General features: G+C 38.4%; 2 protein-coding genes across 10 annotated transcripts in view; one reads left to right on the forward strand and one right to left on the reverse strand.

Annotated features, from left to right (window-relative positions):
* APPL2 (adaptor protein, phosphotyrosine interacting with PH domain and leucine zipper 2) overlaps window positions 1-1,068 on the forward strand; it is a 64,217-nt gene extending 63,149 nt beyond the window's left edge. For 2 of the 3 annotated variants that reach the window (XM_010599895.3, XM_064283670.1), the window contains one exon: window positions 198-1,068. In XM_010599895.3, coding sequence (XP_010598197.1) covers window positions 198-332 — 135 coding nt within the window. In that variant the 3' untranslated portion in view covers window positions 333-1,068. The remainder of the gene's footprint in view (window positions 1-197) is intronic. The other variant, XM_010599901.3, reaches the window with a different exon arrangement.
* Window positions 1,069-6,264: 5,196 nt separating this feature from the next.
* WASHC4 (WASH complex subunit 4) overlaps window positions 6,265-19,798 on the reverse strand; it is a 69,030-nt gene continuing 55,496 nt past the window's right edge. For 6 of the 7 annotated variants that reach the window (XM_064283667.1, XM_064283666.1, XM_064283665.1 and 3 more), the window contains 5 exons: window positions 19,334-19,481; window positions 12,969-13,065; window positions 12,179-12,375; window positions 11,814-11,913; window positions 6,265-8,895 (listed from right to left, as the gene is read on the reverse strand). In XM_064283667.1, coding sequence (XP_064139737.1) covers window positions 8,828-8,895; window positions 11,814-11,913; window positions 12,179-12,375; window positions 12,969-13,065; window positions 19,334-19,481 — 610 coding nt within the window. In that variant the 3' untranslated portion in view covers window positions 6,265-8,827. The remainder of the gene's footprint in view (window positions 8,896-11,813; window positions 11,914-12,178; window positions 12,376-12,968; window positions 13,066-19,333; window positions 19,482-19,798) is intronic. The other variant, XM_064283664.1, reaches the window with a different exon arrangement.

A 19,798-nucleotide genomic window follows, 5' to 3' on the forward strand; every position in this document is an offset into this window, starting at 1 on the left:
TTTTGGCTGAAAATCTGGCCTAGATTCTAGATGAAGTAATGCCTTGAGTTTTCAAGAGAGCAAGGAGATCCACCTGAAGGCACACACAGACAAGAGAAATGAGGCTAGATTATGTAAGACATGGAAAGCCAAGCCAAAGAGGTTTTAAATGCATCTTAAAGCTTTTTCTTTTTTCCCTCTTAAACTCGTAACTTCAGGATCCAGAAGCACTGGCTCAACTAATGCTGTCCATGCCACTAACCAATGATGGAAAATTTGTACTATTAAATGATCAACCAGATGACAATGATGGAAGTTCAAGTGAAAATAGAGGCGCAGAATCTGAAGCGTAACTCACTTGCGCCTTTGGGGGAAGAGCACACGGGAAGGAGAGCTACCTCCTTAAGGGTTTTCAACTTCTCTGACATGCAGGCACACTAACCTGGTTTCAGAATGCTGACAATCGTTTGTGGAAAGTACTCTCGATGCCTTGGTACTGAGACTTGGGAGGGAAACAGTAAGAAATGCTTGACAACACATTTCTACCCATCTACAAATGTTATTTTAGGTGCTTTGTGGTAAGTCCTTTTCTTAGATTGCATTGTTCAGCACTCAGAAAGAAACATGCATTGTTCACTTTGACTGTCATCTATTCTCAGTTTCTAGTATCCTTTTTTAAAAATGACAAAAGCCTAGATTTACAATTTGATAAACACTAAATATTTCCTATTAATATAATCTATTTTTGTATTTTACTTAATGAGCTTTAAGTGCCTGTCGTTCTGAGAACTGTATATTTATAAACCAGCTCGTCTCATGATTGGACCTGATGGCATTAATTTGTGCAGTTAGGGGAAGAACCCTGCTTTGAGGCCCAAGCACTAGCAGACATGCAGGTGTAGTTTTGATAACTGTTCCAGACATCATGCAATCAATAGATCTGCAGATGAGTCCCACATAAAGATGTTTAATTTTACATTGGAACCTTAATAAACCAGCATTCAGAAGTTGAATGCCCTGTTAAGTATGATTGTTTTTAGTGGTGGCTCACTGTGGACTGGGTGTAGCTCTCCCAATTCCTGTTTCTTCTGAGCCAGACCCACCTCAAGGAAGGGACCAATTAATTTTAAAACTTAGCTTGAAGTACAGCTGGTCATGGGGCTTGGTACAGAACCACTTCCACCCTGATCCACCTGGTTCCTAGCATCCCAGTCCACTAGAGTATGCCATGCCATTCCCTCCTACCTGTGACATAAGCAGCTAAGTATAAAGATCTTGAAGTGGTACGGTGTGTTTAATTGTAACCATATTCAGCAGAATATCCTTGTCTTTGTAACAGATTAACCTAGCAATACATGCTAGCAAATAAAAACTGTCATTCTGTTTCTTCTGTGTGGTTATTTTCTAGAACATTCCTGGAAGAAAACTAAAGTCAGTTCTGTAGCTTTAACAGTTAATTTCCAAAAAAACTAGGGCACGAGGAAAGCACAGCAGAGGGGGATGTACTACCAAAAATACCTCTATTCAACATAAGTAGAATAATGTGATCCCACTGCCAAGTTTTTAAAAGGTATTGAAAATAACCTCCTTTTAAAATGTTGGATTTTCATAAAACCACTCTTGCCACCCCAAATTAAGTTACTATTATAGGGTCTATATGAAGACTCCACTCTTAAAATATATACATCATCAGAGACATAGTGAGCTGGTCTGAGACAGTATGAAAATCATTAGTTCAATGTTAACTAACGCTGCCTTGTTGTCATGTGCCATTGAGTCAATTCTGACTCCTAGTGACTGTATAAGACAGAGTAGAGCTACCCCATAAGTCTTCCTGGGCTGTCATGTTTACGGGAGCAGACCCATGGAGCCGCTGGTGGGTTTCAATCACAGACATTTCTTTTGGTTAGCCTGATAAATTTGTATAACTAGAAGGTCCGTAGGTTCTGTGACAGGCTGCAAGAGCCACAGTCCCCCAATTTTTTTTTTTTTTTTAGAATTGTTCAGGATGAGGGAAAAGAATCTTACGTCCTGAATAATTACTAGGCTGGAAACTAAAATCAGTTTTCTAAGAAATACTATTAAGAATGTGTGGCAGAAATAAGATACAAAGCATACACATAAACAAAACAAAAAGATGGAAATTCAGTACATTAAAGTTAACTTCCATCAAAAAACACCATTCAGAATGAAGACAAAATTAACTGAAAAGATATTGGCAAGTACATGTGACCAACAACAAATCAGTATCCAAAATACATAAAACAGTCCTATAATTAGTAAGAAAAGGATAAAAAAAGAAAAAGTCATGAAGACACTTCATAGGAAATACCAGGGCTCCTAAACATACAAATAGTCTCATACAGTAATCAGAGAAATGCAATTAAAACTACACTGAGGTACTACTTTATTATCACCAGACTTCAAAAATTACAAAGTCAGTCAGTGCCAGGTGTTGGTGGAGATGGGACAATGACAACAGTCTGGCATTCTATCTAGTAACCTGAAAGTGCACCTGCATGACTACATAGCAGTTTTACTAGTAGGTACATGCCCTGGAGAAACCCCTCACATGTATACCCAGAAACACACAGTAAGGATTATAGCAGCACTGTTCATTGTTAGGTGCTGTGGAGTCAATTCCGACTCGTAGTGACCCCACGCACAACAAAACACTGCCCGGTCCTGTACCATCCTTACAATCATTGTTACGGTTGAGCCCGCTGTTGCAGCCACTGTGGCAATCCATCTCCTTGAGGGTCTTCCTTTTTTTTGCTGACCCTCTACCAAGCATGATGTCCTTCTCCAGGGACTGATCCTTCCTGATAATGTGTCCCAAGTATGTGAGACAAAGGCATGCCATCCTTAGGAGCGTTCTGGCTGTACTTCTAAGGCAGGTTTGTTCAATTTTTTGGCAGCCTATGGTATATTCAATATTCTTCAACACCAAAGATGTCAATAATTCTTCGGTCTTCCTTAGTCATCGTCCAGCTTTCCTGTGCATTATGAGGCAACTGAAAACACCGCAGCTTGGGTCGGGTGCACCTTAGTCCTCACGGTGACATCTTGGCTTTTTAACACTTTAAAGAGGTCTTTTGTAGCAGATTTGCCCGATGCAATGCGTCTTTTGATTTCTTGACTGCTGCTTCCACGGGTGTTGATTTTGGATCCAAGATGAAATCCTTGACAACTTCAATCATCTCTCCATTTATCACGATGTTGCTTATTGGTCCAGTTGTGAGGATTTTTGTTTTATGTTGAGGTGCAATCCATACTGAAGGCTGTGGTCTTTATTCTTTGTCAGTAAGCACTTCAAGTCCTCTTCACTTTCAGCAAGCAAGGTTGTGTCATCTACAGAGCACAGGTTAATGAGTCTTCCTCCAATCCTGATACCGTGTTCTTCTTATAGTCCAGCTTCTCAGATTATGTGCTCAGCATACAGATTGAATACATATGGTGAAAGGATACAACCTGGCCGCACATCTTTCCTGACTTTGAACCATGATGTATCCCCTTGTTCTGTTCAAATGACTGCCTCTTGATCTATGTACAGGTTCCTTATTAGCACTGCTCACAGTATCCCAAATTTGTAAATAACCTACATGGCATCAACAGTAAAACAGATAAAACTGCTCTGTGTTCATATAAAGGAATACTAGAGAAGTAAAAATACATGAACTACAGCTATATGCATCAACAGGGATGAATTTTTAAAATAATATGGAATGAAAAAAGGCATTAAACACAGTAAGGTTCCATCTCTATTAAGTTAAAAAAAAAAAAACATGCAAACCACCACCATATTATTTAGGAAAATACAGATAGGTTGGAAAACTAGAGAAAAGCAAGAGAATCGCTTTTCTGTCTCTGGTTTCTTCAGGTGGAGAGGGAGCTGAGATATGGGAGGGGGGACAGTGGGAGCGTCCAAGGTGGTGGTGATAGGCTCCTCTCAACCTATGTGGTATGCTTCTATTTTTACTCTTTAAACAGTATATACATATTACTCTTGTGCATATATTTAATTTTTAAATAATTTTAAAATCAAGAAACACTGGGTGACTTGCCCTTTCTCTCAACTGAAGTGTGTTCTGATGCATATTAAAGCACTCTATAAAAATTACCTGGTGCCATGTAAATGAAAAGTGGGAAGGAATGAAAATGGGACCTTTTAAGAAGCCACCTATCCTCACTAATTTTTATTTGCCAGTGTCATCCTTAGTTGTTTATTTCATATCCCTGTCAGATTACCTTCTTTACAGAAGAGCAGGGCCTTCCTTACGTTGTCCACACTGAGGTAAGCCATTTAAAAAGGAATCGTTCTTATGAGACCCACTCAAAGTCAAACAGATACTGTTTCTTTTCAAACTTTCCCATCTAAGAGAGTAATAAAACAGCTAACTTACATGCCAAGTGCCTTTCTACCTATGAGAGTAATCATAATAGCTAACACAGCAGTTACTGTTTCCTAAAAGTGCTTGACACAATGTAACTCAATCCTCAAATCTATGAGCTACATATTGTATTATCCCCATTTTATACCTGAGGAAATGAAGCACAAAAGTCAAGTAACCTACTTAGAAACAGCAAATCAGGATTGTGATCAGTCTGGATCCAGAATCTGTTGCTTCGAACCACTATGAGCTATATATTCCCTCACAGGGTCAAAGACAAAGCAATTTCCAAATGTTTCTCAATACATTAAAGTTTGGAGAGTTTCTGATATTTAGTAGTTACATCAACTTACAGCGCATCTTTAATGTCATTATCTTTTGTGCAGATTTCTGAAAAGACTAAATATTTTAACATTCGTTTGACATACATAGATGGGTATGTTGCTGAATATATCTCCACTCATAAAAACTGTCAGTTTGTCGTCCTGTGGTGGCTTGCAAGCTGCTATGACACTGGAAGCTATGCCACCGGTATTTCAAATATCAACAGATTCATCCATGGTGGACAGGTTTTAGTAGCGCATCCAGACTATGACAGACTAGGAAGAAAGGCCTGGTAATCTACTTCCAAAAATTAGCCAACAGAAAGCATACGGATCACAACAGAATATTGTTCAATATAGTGCAGGGCGTTACAAGGAAGGACCAATTGCTAGAGAAGGACAACATGTTTGATAAAGTGGAGGGCCAGCAAAACGAGGGAAACCCTCAATGAAATGGATTACACAATGGCAACAATACACTCAGATATACCAATGATCGCGAAGACGGCACAGCAGCTGGCAGTGTTTCACTCTGCTGTACGGGAGTCGGAGCCAACTTGATGGCAACCAATTAACAATAAAAACAGGAGGTATCTGGTGAATGAGGTGGTAAAGCAGCACCAAACTACTGAAGTAGAGGAAAATATCCGTTTGCTTGTTCAACTTTTTATATACTATATATAAAAATTTTTATGTAAACTAAATTGTCTTTGCCATTACAATCTGAGTTCAGTGCATATCTATAGATTCCCACTTATTCTGGACTCCTTTTTACTTGAAATCTTTGACAGTGTATTAACTCGTTCCTAACACTGAAAAACCTTTGTTAAAAATTGCACCATTAAAACTACCCTAAAGAGAACACAACAGAGAACCCCTGAGGGAGCAAGGGAGCAGTGGGATGTAGACCCCAAATTCCTGTAAAAAGACCAGACCTAATGGTCTGAGACTAGAAGGACCCCGGTGGTCATGGCCCCCAGACCTTCTGCTGGCCCAGGACAGGAACCATTCCCGAAGCCAACTCTGCAGACATGGATTGGACTGGACAATGGGATGGAGAGGGATGCTGGTGAGGAGTGAGCTGCTTGGATCAGGTGGACGCTTGAGACTATGCTGGCATCTCCTGCCTGGTGGGGAGATGAGAGGGTGGAGGGGGTTAGAAGCTGGCGAAATGGACACGAAAAGACAGAGTGGAGGGAGGGAGCCAGCTGTCTTATTAGGGGGAGAGCAATTGGGAGTATGTAGCAAGGTGTATATAAGTTTTTGTGTGAGAGACTGACTTGATTTGTAAACTTTCACTTAAAGCACAATAAAAAATAAATAAAAAATAAAACTACCCTAAAGAAGGACCACTATCAGTCTGAAACTCTTTTGCAATATGCAGCTGGAAAAGAATCACACTAAAATTATTAAAACTGCTACCTTTTCATTTAGCAAATCAGCATAAAAGTAACATGATGACGATGGATGTGATGGTGTCATCTTCCCCACAATCCTAGAAATTTCTCACCTCAGAAGGCGGCGCAGCAACCACACTTACACCTTTAACCAAGAACAGTTTCTCCAGAGTAGTATTTAAAAGGCTGTTTATTATTAGTTTCATTTCAACTCATGTTTGCAAAGAGGAATACAGTTATTTCCAACATATTATTAAACACTGCAAATTAATGATTCCTTCTCTGAATTGGGATTTAAAATAAAAAATTCAGGCAGGATCTTTTTATTTGAAACTAACAAACAATGGAAGGATCAAGAATTCATAAAGGAAAGAAAAGTTCTTCATCTGTGAAAATGGAGAGGAGCCAGTGCCCCTACTTCTATTCTCGAAATTTGCTGCCCATGTGGATGCAGCCATTTTTTTTTTTAAAGAGAGATTCCATATATTTATTAAAGGAGACCCCAAAGAAGTTAAGAACTACTGGTTTAAGACATTCATTTTGAACATAAGATCCAGGGAAGGGCAATTTTTGAAATTACATTTTATTGATGTTTGAGTATACATATTGTATTTTACTCTTAGAATGGTAGAGAGCGGGAAGCCTCACACAAGTGAGGTAACAAACTATCTTTTACAAAATTCAATTAGAACTGGCAATGTTATGGTTAGTCCTTAATTCCTGAGAATTTGAACATCATTAAGTTTTTTGTGAACTTCAATGCTCACATTAATTTTTAAATTATAGTATGTCTGAAAACAAGAAAGTATTTTAGCAAGAAAAAATCATCATCCAAATGTGTACAGTAACTTAGGTGTGACTACACTCCAGTTCTGTAGCTCCGAAGTTTAAAACCATTAAATATGCTTCACCTTTTCAGAGATTTCATTGCAAATACGTGAATTTTTTATAATTTGTCCAGACTGCAGTGACATTATTTTGAACTAAAGGCAAAATAATAACCCATCACTTTCTTCTCAATTGTAGAGATCCAGGAAGTCAGCATGTGAACTTCATCTAGTATTGATAAAACAATTAATTTACATGTATGGGGGTATGAATGGAGACATCTGATTCTCTTCTGATCACAATTTCTATTCCTATTAAAGGGGGTGCTTTTAAGAAAGAGGAAAAAAAAATACTCTTGCTATGAAACGGTAACTAATTTGATATAATAAAATACAAGATCATTAATAAAAACATTTACTATAATCGAAATATAAATTATTAATTATGCAGCATGCTTTAGGGCCATTTCTACAGTTAGTATGAATTACAAATATTAAATGCCTTTCATCCACCCATTGTTCATAATTCTGTAAGTCATGTTTACATAATAAACAACATTTCCTACAGTCTGTTTCTTTCGACTTTAAATCAAACAGTGAACATATTTATCTTCGGCTGGGAAAGTTACCCGATCTAACCCATGTCTACAGGCAGGGCATTGTACACCCATTCTAAAAGCTGGAAATCAAAGAACAATGTTAGAATTACTCGCAGGATGTATTCGAAGAAATGCTTAGCAGGCAAATGCAATGGAAAAATCAAGTTTCCCACCATAATGTTTGTATTTAAAGTTTTAAAATTTTTTCATTGCAAAGGTATTTTGTTGTATTAAAAGATTATAAGCCATGATTAACTATTTAGCTTGCATACTCTTTACAAAAATAAAGCTAGCAGCTCACCAGAAACTAAATGTACTCAAAAACCTTTTTGTATTTTTTAAACCAGTTAATGATCTAATTTATTAGAACTTTATTCTCACAGTGGTAATTTTTTAAAAGCCTGCACAGTGCAATGAGTTTATACTTGCTTTAAAGAAAAAGCCTGCCCAAACCATCACCAAGATTTCAACTGAACCATAATGTAGAAGAAACCTGAGTTCGGATGTAGAAGAAAGAATACATCAATATCCTCTGATCCGTTCATAGTGCCTTCCCCAGAAGGAAAGCTTCAGGCAGGACTATATGGCTTTATCTGGATTTGCTTTCATCTTGACTATCAAGTAAATCTTACATTTAAAGCAGTTGTTGGAGGTTAAATGTTCCCAAAGCAATGTAAACTAGTATAAACTGTCACACCAAAGACAGCAGCAGCTCTGTGAGTCACATGAAATTAACAATGAAGGACTACTCCTCGGTTTAGACTGTACAGGAGTGTTCACAGCACACCTGTGCCTCACCTCTGGTATCCAAGTCATCTTCATACATTCCTTTTATAATGATGATACAGATGCTTCATGGAGTTCAGGCTCAATTCCTTTTTTTAAAAAATATGTGTTTACTGGCTATACATAGTATATGCAATGAATTTCCAATGACTTAAGACAAATATGCATCAAAGACCTTTGCAAATACAAAGTATAAATACTCACGTACATTACAAGAGATGTGAAGTGGCAGTTTAGGAATTTGGATTTGCCCTTAAGTAACTTCACTTCAAATAACTGTTCCTAGGCACATCCTCCAGGCTATAATCCTATTTTAAGTCTCATTCTCAACCTTAACAAAGTAGAACTTTTGGAAGAAGAACGAACCTAGCTTTAGAGCACTGCCTGAAAAAGTTCCAACATCGATATATTTTCCAGAGATTGACCCAGGAAACAATTCATCAATAGCTTATTAACATCCATGTGACTGGCAAATAGCATTAACACAATTCCACAGATTTCCTAGGATAATGCATACCATCAGTATCATTTCACAACAGGCTCGGCAGACACAGTGCTGTCGGACGGGTCTCCGTTGCTTGTTTTAGTTTCTTCTGTAGGCATGAAGTGAAAATAACAATGGGCACATTTAAGTTCACTTGCAAAAATGAATGAAAAGGTGAATATTAAAATTTGAGAGCAGAGCTATGTTGCTTAATTTCAAATTAAGAAAATGTATCCACCAAATACTTCTCTAATATCACAAATTATACCTAGTTTTTTGTTTTTTTTTTTTTTTAATCTAGGTTATATACTGCAAATGTAAAGTTCTGACTGGTTCTTAGTGAGTGTGGAATCGAGAGAGATGAGAACTGTATCTGAGGTGGGGTTTCAAACGGTGTAAGTGCCTTCCTCCTGTGGAATCTGGACAGCCCCTCCTCTAAGGAAGGTACACCCCACGCTGGCCTCCCCAGCCAGCCACGCTGGCCTCCCCAGCCGGCCACGCTGGCCTCCCCAGCCGGCCACGCTGGCCTCCCCAGCCGGCCACGCTGGCCTCCCCAGCCGGCCACGCTGGCCTCCCCAGCCGGCCACGCTGGCCTCCCCAGCCGGCCACGCTGGCCTCCCCAGCTGGACCAAGACTCCCTGTGAGAGTAACCCACTGTTACTGATAGAAACACAGCTGCAAACTGAAATCTCAAAATTCTCCAAAGTAACTTCCCATTTGTATTTATAATTTATTTTTTAAAGCCACTTTTTATGATATTTGTGGCTTTCAGTGTAAAATGTCATGTGTATATATATTAATATGTCTTTTATGAGACAAAAACCAGTTGACAATTTATCTGACAAATTTGATTACATCTCTAAGCAATCGTTAGCTGAAATAAATAAAAAGTTCTGAAACACAGGAGTGACCCAGGCATCACCCAGAACCCTAGCGAGTTCCTTAACAGGAATGGACCAAAGCAAGGAGTCCTACTGCCATGAGACTGGAGGGTGGGTGGGTTGGTTGGTTTTAATCCACCTGCTGAGTTTCCCCATCGCCTGGGCTGGAGATAAAGTTCTGGCATCATGAAATGTCTGAACAGAACCTAGGCAATAACTTAGTTTCTTCACATTTTAGATTATACTCAACTCAAATTCTTCCAAATGGCTTTGCAAAGTATTATCTTAGCCTTGAAAATGGACTCAAACATAATATATACACATATTTTCATTTAATAAATACTATCTCCCAGGTAGAAGCCTGAAATCATTTTTCAAGCACATGCTTATTACTCAGTGGAGATTCAAAAAATGCCTGCATTTGCTCCTTACTAATATGTAATACTTCATTTATGTAACACTGTCAGGGAATAGGGTCGTTCACATAAATGGTTTATCTGAATCAGTCACCTCTACTCAGTATTTATAAAAAAAAAAAAGTATATTTTAAAATTTAACTGACTTATAAAAATAGAAGATTAATAAAAACATCTTGTTTTATGAAATACAAGTTTTATGTTTTATTTAGGAAACTTTTATTAATTACAAGTAAGAAAAAAGGGAGCACACATGAGAACTGGAAGCGTCAATTCAGTTGCTCTATGTAGTTTTAAGCTTCCAAGCAGAGCAAGGAGGAAAGCCTGAGGTACATAATTTCCATGGCAGAAAAAGAAGTTCCTCAGGGAAGACAACTGTTTCTAAATTCCAATCTGGGAGAAATCTATCATGGAAGACATTAGGTATAAAACAATGAGCAATCTTCTCAAGCATACAAATGTATGAACAGGTGAGGGAGGAGGAATGAACAGGTGGAGGAAGGGAATTTTTTAGGGCAGTGAAACTATGCTGTATGATACTGTAATGGTGGAAACATAACATATACATTCGTCAAAACCCACAGGACTATACAACACAAACAATCAACACTAACCTAAACTACTGACTTTAGTTAAGAATATTGTATCAGTATTGTTTCATCAGCTGTAACAAATGAACCACACCAATGTAAGATATTAACAGAAACAATATGCAGGGAGTAGAGAGAGTTTTGGGGAATACTCTATACTTTCAGCACAATATTTTCTGTAAACATAAAACTGCTCTGACATATAAAGCTATTTAAAAACTGGGGGGAAAAAAAAAGAGTGGTGTATAAATACTCTCCTGCCATCCTACATAGAACACAGTGGACAGAACCCAGTTCCTTAATGACTCAAGTTCACTGATATGACTATCAGTTATTACGGCTATATTGCACCATGATTCACCAGGGCCGGGGGGGGCAGAAGGCTGTTTACCACAACACTGAAGAGCCCCTGCCATTTTATACCTCCATCACCTACCACATCTCATTCAGTCAATGTCTAGTCATCAGTTCTGCCTTCAGCAACAGTCACGGTTCCTCCTCTAATTTGTTCCTTATAATCTGAGCTCCACTGCTAACCAAAAGGTTGACAGTTCAAATCTACCAGCCGCTCCTTGGAAACCCTATGGGGCAGTTCTACTCTGTCCTATAGGGTTGCTATGAGTCGGAATCAACTCGATGGTAACGGGTTTTAATCTGATATAGATTGAGGGATGAAAGAAAAAACTAAGCTTGTTAAATTTTATTTAAATTAAAAGATAAAACTGAATAGGGAACTAAAGGATTACCACAGGGTGAAATGCATAAATTATGTAAATTTATTTTGCATTACATGATCCACAAAGGCTTTTCTTTCTTAAAGACTTATTTCTAGCTCGATAACCCAAAACCAAAACCAAACCCACTGCCGTCGAGTCAATTCTGACTCATAGCGACCCTATCGGACAGAGTAGAACTGCCCCATATAGTTTCCAAGGAGCACCTGGCGGATTCAAACTGCAAACCTTTTTGGTTAGCAGCCATAGCACTTAACCACTATGCCACCACGGTTTCCTCTAGCTTGACAGTATCTGCCAAAAGGACAAGGAAGCTAGAAGTCTCACCAGATAAAATGGGGGGGGATCAGTGTCTACTATTTAAGAAAGACTTATTGGTCTTTCCAAACGTAAGCCACTCACTGACCTTCCTTCTCTTTCTTTTCCTGGTTTTCTTCAGCTGCGGTCTTGTCTGCTCTGAAGAAAATTCTTGCACTGCTCAGTGAAAAATAGAGCAATTCAAATTCCTAAGTAAATAAACAAAAAAGAAATTGAAATCTGAAAATATTACAGCAGCATATCCAAAGTATATTTTAATGTCTCTTTTTAAAAGCTCCAGTGGAAATCATAAATACAGAAACTGACTTAAATAACTCATCTGCTCTTAAGATTTGACTCAAATGGCTTCCAAACGGCATTCACTCTAAAAAAAATATCCTTTCACCACTATTCACCTCACTTGTTAAAATGAGGACTTCTGTATGACTTATGTTTTTCAGACATCTCCTCTACCTGCAGGTAGACATCCAGTCGCTTCTGGGTGAGATTCATGGTTTGTAGTAGTTTTTCATCCTGACTGGCTGACTGCCCATTCTGTTGCTTAGCAACTGCTCTTATCTCCTTCAGGTACTTCTCTCTAACAGACTGGAACCAGTGAAGTGAGTCAAACTCCTGGTACTGATCCAAAAGCTTCAGAATGTAAGCCACACCTGCAGGAATGAACAAAACCAAAATTCAAGTACAATGAGTAAAGAAGTTGTATTCTGCTCCTTCACCAATAATTCCTCTTTCAGTTTACATTTCAAAGCATAAGTCAACAAGTTTGGCAACATGATTTAATTCCTCCTTTAAAAAAAATGATGTAAAAGTATAAAGAATTACAGATAAGTCAGCCAAAAAAAAAAAAAAGCCATGAAAATCACCTGGAAAAATACATGGCCATAAAGGTAGGATAAAAAAAAACTGCCACTGCTTAAACAGACAGCAATTGAGGGAGCTGTAGGGAAACCAGGTAAAGTAAGCACAAGATTCTAAAACTGTAAAACCATGACAAAGACGAAGCCTACATATTAGGTCAAACTAGACTAAGGGAACAGTAACATGAAGAACACATTAATGACAGTTAAAAATGAAGGAAAAACAAGTACTGTCAATCATATGGCCCAACTGAAAACTAAACAGTAAACGATGCTTTTGAAAAACAAATTCATAAAGAACACTTTGACCTATACAGCAAATACTTCCAAGAATCCATGATAACGTGAACATAAAATAAATGGAAAAACAATTCCATTAAACTTACCCATGGCAAAGCCATCATCAGTAAAAGCAGCTCCAATTTTATTCTTTTTATTTAATTTTTCCTTGCAACTAATGGAATGCTCTACAAAGTTGAGGGTCTAAAAAGAGAGAACAATGTATTAGAGAATCAACTGTGCTAAGAAAATCTTCAAAATGTAGTTCCTAAACTAGACATTTTAAAAATTAAAAGTAGAATCTCTTGTAGGTTCCTGTCCTTTGGATTTGAAACATCTGCCTCATACAATAGCCTCTTGGTGAGGACACAAAAGTGTACAAGTGTCTCTTAATGGCTCTTCTTTCCAGGTCCTTTAAACATGAGCACTCACTGAGTCTCCACTGAATGCTAGCACAATGCCTTGTATATGGTTCATTAATAAATATCTGCACTTCAGAGATGAAGACGCTGAGGCTTGGGATATTTAGTAACTTGCCCAAAGTCATATACAGTAAGTGAAAGGTAGGGCAGAAGAGTAAGCCTGCTTTGCTTCACAGCACATGCACTCTCAAGCCCACCCAATTCTTTCTAAAATACTATTTCTTTTTGTGGTTCTGGTTAAAAAGCATCAGTCATCTTTCAAAGGCTGAATTCCTCAATCCAAAATTTAAGGCCCTTTATAATATCCTTAAAGAAACACTTTGCCACAAACTTATTTACACACTGTACGTACCCATGCTATAACTGGTTTGGCCACTTCATAGCTGAATGACCTCAAATAAGCTAGTTAACCTTTGTGAACCCTGGCCTCCTCTGTAAATGGAGATAATAAATGTACATACCCCTCTCATGTTGTTATGGTTAGGTGCCATCGAGTCAATTCTGACTCACCGTGACCCCATCTGACAGCGTAGAACTGCCCGATAGGGTTTTCTTGGCTGTTACCTTTACAGCAGCAGATCACAAGGTCTTTCTCCCGTGGAGCTGCTAGGTGGGTTTGAACTGCCAACCTTCTGGTTAGCAGTCAAGCATGTAACTGTTCGCACAACCAGGGCTCCTACGAATTTCACAGGGTTGTGAAAATTACCTGACATAATTCCCTGGACTATATGAACAAGAATGGGGCATCAGAACTGGTTGAAGACTCATTATCAACCTACATTATGCAGATGACACAATCTTGCTTACTCAAAGTGAAGAGGACTTGAAGCACTTACTGATGAGGATCAAAGACAATAGCATTCAGTATGGATGACACCTCAACATAAGGAAAACAAAAATCCTCACAACTGGACCAATAAGTAACATCGTGATAAACGGAGAAAAGACTGAAGTTGTCAAGGATTTTATTTTCCTTGGAGCCACAATCAACACTCATGGAAGCAGCAATCAAGAAATCAAAAGACTCATTGCATTGGGTAAATCTGCTGCAAAAGACCTCTGTGAAGTGTTGAAAAGCAAGGACGTCACTTTGAAGACTAAGGTGCGCCTGACCCAAGCCATAGTATTTTCAATCACATCATATGCATGTGAAAGCTGGACAATAAAAAAGGAAGACCAAAGAATTGACAGCTTTAAATCATGGTATTCACGAAGAATACTAAATATACCATGGACTGCCAAAAGAATGAACAAATCTGTCTTGGAGGAAGTACAACCAGAATGCTCCTTAGAAGCAAGGATGGCGACACTATGTCTTACATACTTTGGACATGTTGTCAGGAGGGATCAGTCCCTGGAGAAGGACATCATGCTTGGTAAAGTAGAGGGTCAATGTAAAAGAGGAAGACCCTCAATGAGATGGACTGACACAGTGGCTACAACAATGGGCTCAAGCATAACCACCATTATGGGCATGGCGCAGGAGCAGGCAGTGTTTCGATCTATTGTACATAGGGTCGCTCTGAGTAGGAAGCAATTCGACAGCACCTAACAACAATACCCTTAAGAACTCAGCATATACAACCACTGTGGAAAACGATACAGCACTTCTCAAAGAACTAGAAGTTGAAATACCGTATGATCCAGCAATCCCACTCTTAGGTATATATCCTAGAGAAATAAGAACAGTGACACGAATAGATATATACACACCCATGTTCATTGTAGCATTATTCACAATAGCTAAAGACAGAAACAACCCAAGTGTCCATCAACGGATGGATGAACAAACAAATGCCTCTATAGGGTTTCTAAGGAGTGGCTGGTAGATTCGAACTGCAGACTTTTTGGTTGGCAGTCAAGGTCTTAAACACCACATCACCAGGGCTCTAAAAATGTGGTACATACATATGACGGAATACTATAAAATGATAAAGAATAAAGATGAGTTTGTGAAACATAACACAGATGTATCTGGAGGACATTATGCTGAGTGAATTAAGTCAATCACTTTTATAAAAAGTCAGGAATAAGTTTATACACAGACAGCAACTTTCTCTGATGGTTATCAGGGATGGGAGGGAGAAGAAGGGAGAATCACTTACTAGATGGTAAACGTGTTAATTCTGGTGAAGGGAAAGGCAATACACAATATGGGGGATGTCAGCTCAACATGACTAAGGTAAATGAAGACACTGAGAGGTATTCAAGAATAAAGGACAGGTATGGTGTGGTAGGGTAAATGTTATATACAATTCTGCAACAGTGAACAGCAACCAAAAATTTGTGAGTGGCTATGTAGATACATATGCTATAGAGGTGGGGGAGGGTGTATGGGAGTACATGTGCATGCATACATAGGTATAATTGTGGGCATCTGTATAGACATATACGTATGTGCTGCATATATATTCATATATATAATAGAGCATGTACGGAAACTTCTTAGACATCACCAAACACCTCATGGGACTGAGTTACTGGGCTTGAAGGCTAAGGACCATAGTCTCGGGGGATATCTAGGTCAATTGGCATAACACAGTTCATAGAGATAATGTTCTACATCCTAGTTTGTTGAGTAGCATCTGGGGTCCTAAAAGCTTGCGAGTGAGATACAACTGTTGGTCTCTTCCCGTCTGTGGCAAAGAAAGAGTGAAGGAAGCCAAAAACTCAAGGAAGCAATTAGTCCTTAAGACTAATGGCCCACACAACCACAGCCTCCTCTAGCCTGAGACCAGAAGAACTAGATGATGCCAGGCTACCACTAACAACCTCCCTGGCCAGGGATACAAACGAAGGTCCCGGTTAGATTGGGAGAACATAGAACAAAATTCAAATTCATAAAAAAGACTAGACTGACAGAGACGGGAGGAATCCTTGAGACTATCACCCAAAGACATCCTTTTAACCCAGAACTGAAACCACTCCCAGAGGTCACCTTTAGCCAAATAATAGACTGGCCTATAAATTAAACAATAACACCCATGAGAAATGTGCACCTTAGAACAATCAATTATAGGAGACCGAATGGGCAATATTTGCCCAAAGGTGAAGATGAGAAGGCAAGGAGGGGCAGTGAAACCGGAAGGATGGAAATGGGGAAGGCAGGGTAGAAATGGGAGAGTGCTGACACACTGTGGGGACAGCAATCGATGTCACAGAACAAGCTGTGTATAAATTGTTGAATGGGAAAGGAGTGTGCTGTGTAAATTTTCACCTAAAACACAATGTTCAGAAAAAAAAAAGGAACTCAACGCACTGCTCGGCACGGTGCTGTTGTGCTTTCACAAATGCCACCTTCCTCTCCATCCTAAAAGGCCCACTCACAGGAGTAGAGTGGCCAGTAGCAAAGCAAAATAGTGCTGTATGAACAAAACAGTGCTTCTCTTGGGAACTGAGCTCCTCCAATATACCTTATCTAACCGTATCATTTATTCAACAGAGTCACTGAAGCTTACTATACACCAGGCATGATGAATTACTTAAGATTGGAAAAAAGAATACTGGCAAAGAGCTCACACTCTGGAACACCACCACCCTGGAACCCCACCGTCTGCTGCACAGAACTGCCTGAGGTGATAGAAATATTCTGTACCTGCACTGCCCAGCAGTCATAGCCACTCTACCCCTCCAGAGCAGCACTGTCCATGTGTAGACACACGTGGCCCTTAACACTTGAAATGTGTCTAGTGCAACTAAGGAACTGAATTTTGTATTTTATTAAATTTTAATTAATTTAAATTTAAACTTAAGGAGGCACATGTGGCTACACATGGACAGCACTGCTCTAGAGGGGTGGTTAAGTGTCGTAACAGCCTACACTGGAAATAAAAAAAATCAACTTTCACATTTATTGCCTGTAAAACTTATCTGGCAATTAATCATATATTTTTAAAACTTTTACCAACTTATTTAAATCCTTTTTTAGATACTATGTTTGTTTTTTTTCTGGAACTGGATTGTAAACTCAAGCACAAACATACTGTCCTTTATTTCTTTGTACTGTTTTCTCCATCGTCAACTGAATTCTGATGGGTGCCCTGTAAAACTTCAGACTCCATACTATGGCTTCAGTATGCTGCCCTTCTAATTTAAAGAAATACGGTCAGAACTCACTCTGAGTTAACCACACTGTTGTCTAAGTACGCCTAAGTCAGACTCACCTCCCATTTGACACTATCTTAAGATGAAAAAATGACACCAGATCAACATGGACATTTCTACTATATCATAGCTGTAATTATGATAGAAAATTAACAATAAATGTACAAAAGAAACAGTAGAAATTCACTAAGAAAAACAATCTGTCTACAGACCATCAGCTACTTTCAATGGATAATGATGGTTATAATTTGTAAGAAGATATGTACGAGTAACAATTCAGGCAGCAATATGAAAAGACTTTTAGATTTTGGAGCTATCTATTTACTAATTAAAAAACTTAATTATAGAAACCTTTAGGGAAAAATAACTTACTGCTAGTATGGACCTCGCTAATCTCTAACTCCATTTTCCCCACTGGAGTAATTGCTTTATAATGCAATTTTTGATAACTTGACTTATTTTCAGAAGGCAACTATAGAATTAGAGCAGAACATGTTACACTCAGGCAGTCCCCAGGCTATGAATGTCGAATTTAAAGACAACTTGTACTTGTCCTTTAATTTTATGTAAATTTTCCTTTATTTTGAAATGATCAAACCAACCACTACTCACATCAAATTCTTTATCACAATCACCTTCACTTGCTGCATGTGCAGATTTTAAACCAGTGAAAAGGCTTCAGAGCCTTTTCTTGCACTAAAGTAAGGCTAAACAAGAACCGTATCCACCTGTTCCAACTTAGCTACAAAGTCAACTTAAAGGCATAGTTAGAACAGATCTCATAACCCAGGGACTGCCTGTACTATAATAAGGAAGAAGCACTAAAAATTTAGTCTTGATGCTAGTTACTACTACTGGACAGACAGTAGTTATCCTCAAACAACATGCTTTTAAGAGATGTGATTGATCTAAGATACAACTAACTTGTCTCTACTCATCCAGAACAAAAGAGAAAGAAGGAAACCAAAGACCCAAAGAAGAAACTAAAGGGCTGACAGCCCTCATGAACCACATCCTCACCTACCCTGACTGACACCAGAAGGACTAGATGGTGCCCAGCTATGACTACCTACTGTTCTGATCAGGGACACAATAGATGGTCCTGGATAGAACGGGAAGAAAATAGAACAAAACTCAAATTCTTAAAAAAAGGTCAAACTTACTGGATCGGTGGAGACTAGAGGAACCCCTAAAACTGTTACCCTGAGGTACCCTTTGAACCTAGAACTGAAACCACTCCTGGAGGCCACCTTCCAGTTAAATAACAGGTTGGATCATAAAATAATATCACCAGTGAATACTGAGGTCTTTTAAAAAGTCATTTATATGAAACCAAATGGTCAACATTTACCCTAAAGCAAAGACAAAAAGGTAAGAAGGGGCAGGAAAGCTAGATTAATGGAAAAGGAACAACCAGAGTAGAAATAATGAGAATGATGACATACTGTGAAAAATGTAACCAACGTCACTGAACAATATGTACAGAAATTGTTAAATGGGAATCTAATTTGCTATGTAAACATTCACTAAAAACAATAAAATATTACAAGAAAAAAAAAGACATGATAGAGATAACTTCATACGGTCACAGTTAAAGTCAGTCTCAATTAAGTACTTAAAATGATTAAATAGTATAACTGCCCAAGGACTATGGGGTATGCACGTAATGGCGTGCACTTAAGTCATTTAAATCACACCAGGATTTCTCTAGCAGTCATTAACAAATAAGAATCTATCTTAACTATAAGTCAGTCTCATTCTGCACAGCTAACAAACACCAATTCCCATCCATATTCACTGAGCTCATGTTTAGTTTTACCTACAATCATCAAGTCAATAGCCTAGTCTGTATGCATTTCACGCTGCAATGAAACTGGATTTACTTATTAATAACTATTTTTTACATTTTTTTTTAAGGATTCATTTTAGGTACTAAAAATCCTCACCAGAGGGGGAACGATGATATAGAAATTTCGGAGATGTATATTCTTTGGCCTTCGAAATTCTGGAGCAAAAACATCCACAAGCATTTTGAAATATTCTGTGCCTTCAGCAGAATTTCGTGTGTGATCACTGAGGACTGAATCCAAATGCCTAAAAAACAAAAATATTTTTTACTCGGTTCCTCTCTCAGAAGGAGCTGTGACTTTTTAAATCCATTTTTCATCAGGTTAGATGAGCACACTCAAAAGTAGGAAACATTATAAGACATTTCTAAGTAAATTCCCTTGGAGTTCAGCATGGACTCATTCTCTTATGGACAGAACTTGATAACAACATCGACTCATGAACTTAGTCCTTAAAATAGAGTAAGTAGGGCATCTTGGAGTTTATAGAGCTGCGTTTCTTCTTCCCACTCCAAGTCTGTAGAATCCCATTTCACTGTAAATAAAATCCTCTTCATCTTAAAT

Source organism: Loxodonta africana, chromosome 4, assembly GCF_030014295.1.
Source record: "Loxodonta africana isolate mLoxAfr1 chromosome 4, mLoxAfr1.hap2, whole genome shotgun sequence".
Taxonomy (NCBI): Eukaryota; Metazoa; Chordata; class Mammalia; order Proboscidea; family Elephantidae; genus Loxodonta; species Loxodonta africana.